At 31.4% G+C, this 6978-nt stretch overlaps 1 protein-coding gene across 1 annotated transcript; it reads right to left on the minus strand.

The window, feature by feature from the left end:
• Positions 1–254: 254 nt before the first annotated feature.
• On the minus strand, positions 255–6689 carry LOC131951618 (acid-sensing ion channel 1C). The gene is made up of 12 exons (XM_059313950.1): positions 6568–6689; positions 6264–6309; positions 5910–5992; positions 5400–5480; positions 4649–4740; positions 4343–4506; positions 3064–3190; positions 2470–2545; positions 2277–2334; positions 1877–1947; positions 593–668; positions 255–392 (listed from the first exon to the last, which is right to left on the minus strand). Exons 1-12 carry the CDS (start codon positions 6687–6689, stop codon positions 255–257), a joined length of 1134 nt encoding a protein of 377 aa, XP_059169933.1.
• Positions 6690–6978: the final 289 nt, after the last annotated feature.

Consider the following 6978-nt stretch of genomic DNA (forward strand, 5'->3'; position numbering starts at 1 on the left):
TCGTTTCTCCATTTCTCACTACATCTAAGGATAAAACGCTTTATTTATCTGCTGAGTTTTTTTATACGAGATATACAATGTTAAAAAGATAAAACTAGGTTTGTCCAGATACATATAGATAAGTCATTTTATTTGTGAAATCAACTTTAAAAAATATACAATTACGTGTAATAAAATAAATATAAAACAAGTATAGGTAGTTAACAAAGTTAAACTTGAAGGGTATAGAAAGCCATTAAAGGTGTGAATGTGCTCTAGGTATTTCTCCACATGTGGGTGGCCACTAGTGCTATAATATCAACGATGAGATGTAGGATCTCAAACAGGCTCAGTAGAGACAAGCCTATCCACAGTCCAATGGTACCACCCACGTCAGAAAACAACTGGATTATCTGGATTTTAGAGAACATTTAGAAACATTAAGTTACATTTATATTTACAAGTGGCAACACGATTTGTTCTAAGTAATGCTAACATGACAATACATTAGAAACAGAAGTATTTTTTTTTTTATAACCCCATCGCCCATATTGAAAAAATAAATTGAGATATTTTTTAATATGATGTATCGAGACAAACTTTAAGTCTATACCTCGTAGTCAGGTTGTTCAGATATTTTCTCATAATTCAAATCTTCAAAGTAAATGTTGAGCTTCAGAAAGTCCCATCTGTGGAGTTATGTTATTTTTTTTCAAATTATTCTTTCATATAACAACTCTTATTTCTTATTTTATGTATTTAATTTAGCCTACGTTATAGTCCAAGAGATATATTACCCACTTCCTTATTTAATTTTATGCAAATGAAATAAGACCAACTCAAATATATTTAACAGATTAAAATTAAGAAATATCGGCTTGTCATTATCTTTATACGCCTATACAATTCTCTTCAAAATGGACCATGCGAGACATCACGGAAGCAAGCCGAACCGCCCCCGCCCTGGCTCTCTAGGCATATCGCTACACCTCCACCCTCACCAGTCTGGTGATCTGTGGTTCACGCCAAATGTTTACAATCGTAGAGCCTATTCGAATTAGTGAATGCTACTAGGAGCAGATAATTTAGTTTATAAACGACTTGAAACGAAGTGGAAGTAATAAGGAAGGGTGAAGATAATCGTCCTTCATGAGCTACTGATAGGGTTTTAAAGCAAAATATTTTCAGTCGCAGCTTTAGTAATGTCGAATTATCAAATGATAAATTTACTGAAAATTATAAAATAAAACAACTAAAAGCGGCGTATGCTTATGGTGCGGGTCAGCTCGTTTAACAACATTTCAAAATATTTACATTTAAGTTTATTTCTTAGTGTCATAGATTAACAAAGATTAAGCTTCGGTCATGTTGAAACATTTTAGCGACACAAATGGAATAATAAATGTTAAATTCTAAGGTGTTTAGTATTTATTTTTGTGCTATATAGTTTTATTTAAGAGGTGGGAACTTCTTCTTCGTTCTTAATTTTTAGTGTTGGAAGGGATCGAGACTTATCTGCCAGAGGGTTGAACTCGAGACTTTTTCGAATTAATCAACCATGAGCTTTTGCCGACTCGACTTCGCCTCCATCACAATTAAGGTTACGTGTCAACTGGTTATGCGCCATTGAGGCCATTTACTCCGATTTCAGCCTGCTTTTCTTTTTGGATTTGCTTCCATAGCCTTTGTTCAACCAAGAACAAACTACAAGGCAGCAGTTTTTTGATTTTTGGAGTTGTCCCTCCTAGAAGAGTTGCTGTCCCCAGCTAACGAGCCTCATCTGCCCGAGGGTTCGAACTCGAGGCTTTTCGGTTTAGCTTTACCGACTCGACCACGCCGACCCCCCGAGGTGGGAACAATATTCTCAAATATAAATATTTACATGCATCTTACTTACTGATATACATCTGTCATATCAGCACAAGCCTCATAGCGTCTAGTTTTATATATTTTCTCAAGCAAAAATTCCTAGAGATATTTTTAAAATACATCTAATAAAGTTACAACTGAAAATTGACAATATTTTTGACGTGTAAAATATAGTAAATAATATTAAGTTTTTTTTAAACAAACGTTTAACCACACTATACCCAATTGCTACATACGTTTTGTTTCTATCAGCTCGTCTATGCCCCCCCCCCTCCTCCTGAACAAAATATAATTTATATGGACAATATATACCTGTACCAGTGTCCCCCTTCCCGAAATTTTGAAATACCCCCCTCCCACCCTCGAGAAAATAGTTTGTAAAAAACACTGTAAATAAGAACACTACATTTTTTCTATTTGTAACTCACTGCTGTATCTAGGTTCGGCCAAAACCTGGAGGAAACACTTGTCACATATTCTCTTTCACTTAAATAGAAAAGCACCAAAAAGTTCGTATTTATTCAATGGAATGGACACTATAATCAAATACATAAAAAATAGTTTTAGCAGATATAAAAGAAAAGTCGTATATGTGAAATAAACAATATTATAAAATCTTACCTACAAGGACTTGAACAATCACATGTTGATTGATCGTTAGAAATATTTGACTGAAGTTCTGTAACACATTGCAGCTCTGAGAATTAGAAACAGTGCGTTAGTAGGATGAACTTGTTTAAGAAATACAATTATTAAGCTAGGTCAGCCACAAACCGGCCCGGTAGTGCAATAACAAATCGTGTATAGGCTACACATCAATACAAATATAATACAATAGCGTATCAAGAAAAAAAAAAGAATACGACTAAATACTTTTAATTTCCGATAAGGAAAAACGGTATGTGGTGATGTGAATTTTAAATAATATTACAGTGACTATTAATAGCCAACGAATGTTTCATTATTCTATAACATAGCTTTGTAAACAATTGTAGAAATTAACAATGTCATGACTGTGTTGTCTTTATTTTAATAAAAATATACTAAGGGAATCAACGCTCCGAATTTCTCAGTTCGCAAATCTTATTTTCTCGATTGTTTTTCTTTTTATAGCATATGTTTATTTAAGGAACAAGTAACCCTGATAATGCAGTCAAATGGAGACCGTTGGTAGATGTCGATAGGACTATCTCAGCACATCAATCTTGACCCTACCTGATTCCTGTGTACAGGGGGTGAGTCTGTCTGGAATCTTTATGATGTCATTCACCTCCAGGTTACTCATGTCGTAACAGTTACACGTGGCCCTGACCTTGTTTTCTTGACAGATCTTCTGGCACAGCTGGGAAGCAAAAGGTGGGTCTATTTTTAGACAACAGGTTAAACATGCAGTAAATTTTCTCATAATCCAAAATGGTATATACGGTATTAGTTAACTTTTAAAAGGTTAAACATTTTATCATACTATTTTAATACACGAGATTGATTTTTCACCTAATAAAATAAAAGGAACATTTGTTAAATTCAAATATATCAAGATTAAAATATCGACAATTCATTACTGACAAGCAGAGTGCATATTATTACTTTAAAAACAAATATAAGTGGCTAAAATTGTACACATATAATGTTGTGTAATTTTAAGATGATACAGATTTTTACTGTCGAATGCAAAACTAAGCTGAAAAGCTTGTACAAAATGTAAAACAAAATAAAAACAAAATGTTACTTACTATTTATTTGACGTTTATATCTATAATATGTCTGACTTACATTTCTTTTAAATTTGACCCCGTATTTCTTCTTAAACTCAGTGTCCTGATTGCAATTGCCGTAGGGCCAATCAAGACGCTCAATAGATAACTTGTAAATACGAAAATGTTATTAGCTATTTATCTATATAGAAATTTCTAGTTAATCTATTAATATTTGATTATATATATATATATATATATATATATATATATATATATATATATATATATATATATATATATTAATTAAGGATTTTTACATAGTAAAAAAAAGAAAAAAAGCCATTGTCCATTAGACATCAGCTAAGCATAAAAACTCGAGTAAATTTTAAAATTATTTTTTCTTTAATTCGTGCACGTTTTGAGTTATTTACAAAACTTGTGCTTGATAGTTGTTACATTATGTTACTGATTGTATAGCACTGTTTATATATATATATATATATATATATATATATATATATATATATATATATATATATATATATATATATATATATATAATATTTTGTTAATGAATACTATGTTAGAACTATTGTAAATTGAATCGTCAAAATATGTAACATTTTATGGTAGGTATTATTATAAGAGCGATCCTTATACGTTTTAAGAGGATAAATGACTATTAATTTTTAGATAGTTTGATGAAATCTAAATATTTTAAGTTTTAAATATGTCTTCTAAAATAGTTATTAGTTATTAGGTAACTCTAAAATTTAGAGTCTATATAACGTGAAAACCTGTTTTATTCCTATCATGGTTTGAGCCCCTGATGCTATAGCAATCCCTTCTTCGTCAGGGAAAGGGACTGTCCCCTGCTCGTGTATCACCAGCTGGGCACCCTCACCACTGGTGATACCTGGTAGATATTCCTCCGTCTCCAGAAATAAAACTAGCTCCAGACCTAGACAAAGCGATGATGTGTAAGTAGATTACTTCAATATAGATGCACACCGTTTACATCATTAGGGAAAACATCGTAATAAACCACACAATATCCATTAACGGTAAAGGCAAAGGTTTTTAGACAAGATCAAAGCATTTACCCCCGTCCGGTCCTTTTCTGTTGCTGTAAAACTTTTTCTTCTGTAGTGTGTAGCAGTTCCCGTATTTTGCCGAGTAGGATCGTTTAAAATCTCTGCAGACACAATCCGCATTGCAAACAAAGCATAAGTTGATTTTTTTCTCATGATGTAACTATCTAAATGAATGTTCTTTTCTTAGCTAGAATCATGATCTTGTGTAAAGACATTTTCGTTATTAAATACTTAAAAGAATATATGTAAAAATACTTCTGTGGTAACTGTGTAAATATTATCATTTTGCAATCGAGCTTGCATGTCAATGTTTGATAAGTAAGAAAGTGTGGACGTAGATGACATTAATTGTATGCTTCACAAGCTTTGTCTAGATCATTTCGTCATTGTGTTATAAAGACGTAGAGGACATTACTAGAACTTATCTACTCATTGCCAGTATTTTTATATTAGAACACTTCGATTTCAACAAAGCAGTGTTGAAATAAATCAGAGTTTATTCCAGGCATCTCTTCAGGGGCGGAGTCCCCCCCCCCTGCCTTGTAGAAAGTCTACCAGCCCCCCCCCCCCCAAACAAAATGGAATTTATATACAAAATATATACTTTTAACATTGTCCGCCCCCTCCCCCCCCCCCCCAAAAAAAATTCAAGTGCACCCCTGAGAAAAAAAGTCTAGAAGAAACACTGGTTGAGATCAGTGTGCATAATATGTAACTAAAGTGGTGTCCAGAAGTAGAAATATTCCATAACAAAACTTACTTTCCTTGACATACTTTCCCGGCAAACGAGCACTGCATCAGCATCGAGCTAATCTGATGGCCGAGCTTAGCACGAGTCGATCTGTAGGACAATCAATCAACAATTGTGTATGAACAAAGGTAGTATGTAGTCGATATGTAGCTAATTTGCATAATTAATTGTATACATATATATATATATATATATATATATATATATATATATATATATATATATATATATATATATATATATATATATATATATGTATGTATGTATATATGTATATATATATATGTATATATATGTATATATGTATATATATATGTATATATATATATATATATATATATATATATATATATATATATATATATATATATATATATATATATATATACCTATATATGCGCTAAATATACATAAACTTGTATATGGATACAATATATTTAAATAATATTAACACAAAATTAACTAGAGGTAGAGTTTGGTTATAATAATGTTAATCTCTACTTAGCTAACTGAACTAACTTGTTTAATTTGTTGAACTCCAAAAAGTACCTATCCACATTGTGTGAGAAATTTGACTGATAAGCAATCTTTGCGAGCTCTTCCTTTAACCGGCAATGAAGAGAAAATAACATTTTTCCAGGTAACATAGCAACCCCAGAAATGCATTGGCAATAAGCATAAATCTACCAACCTTTTGTATAAATAATAAACAACCAAAAACAAACTAAATACAAATTATACCATTTTCAATTTTAGAGGGTATACAAATCTTGATCATCAAAACTTTATTTCTAACAAAGATATTCATGTCTATAAATATAGGTATACATTTATATATTGAAATAAAAAGCCATTTGTATATAAAAGGATTACCAAATTGTACACATCGTTCTCTGTGTCCGAATCATCCGAAGGATACCTTTAACAAGAACATGGACAATTGTTAATCAATGTTCGAACCGTGTAGACCTACCTAAATCGTTGTCGTTTTGAAAATAGTTCTCGGCTTTTTATAAGTTTACTGTTTTTAGCATGTAATACAACTCAATTTGAGCCAACTTCTAATACAGCTATTTCATTTTATCTCGATATATAGAACGTATCAGTTTACTTAAATCTTGTTTGTAGTATGCCTAATAAAAACAAACCACAGTAACCAGAACAGTAAATACACTACCAGTTTGATGAATTATCCTCGTAATTTTCATCACTGCTGCTTTTCTGGTAAATATTGTTATCAATACCAGATACGTTTTCGTGTGATGTATTGAAGTCAATTTTGGAAAGAATGTCTCTCATCTCCTGAGTTACGAGCTCTGTCTGTTAATTTTACAGATATTACCATCACAATATGTAGAAAAAATTGTTGTGATAATTTAAAAATAAAGAAAGCGTCGTAGGATATAATGTATGACTTCTAATCCGAAAGTCTCAAGTTCGAATTACGATTTCGAGTCTGTTTGACGTCCACCCAGCTTTAATAAGTAAATGTATCACGTTATATATAATTTATAAATTACATTCTATTAAATTTCATTAAATTTATTCTGTTTTGTGTTTAGTTCAAATATTAAACTTAGGTTTCTCA

This window comes from Physella acuta, unplaced genomic scaffold (assembly GCF_028476545.2).
Source record: "Physella acuta isolate Inbredline_101_S28 unplaced genomic scaffold, ASM2847654v3 ptg000816l, whole genome shotgun sequence".
Taxonomy (NCBI): domain Eukaryota; kingdom Metazoa; phylum Mollusca; class Gastropoda; family Physidae; genus Physella; species Physella acuta.

Excerpts from the sequence above, each read along its gene's own strand:
- LOC131951618 (XM_059313950.1), bottom strand. The coding sequence starts at position 6,689 with ATGAGAGACATTCTTTCCAAAATTGACTTCAATACATCACACGAAAAC. Across the intron at positions 1,948-2,276 it reads GGCCGAACCTAGATACAGCA|GAATTTTTGCTTGAGAAAAT; the intron begins GTGAGTTACAAA and ends AAATATCTCTAG. Across the intron at positions 393-592 it reads CTGAACAACCTGACTACGAG|ATAATCCAGTTGTTTTCTGA; the intron begins GTATAGACTTAA and ends TCTAAAATCCAG.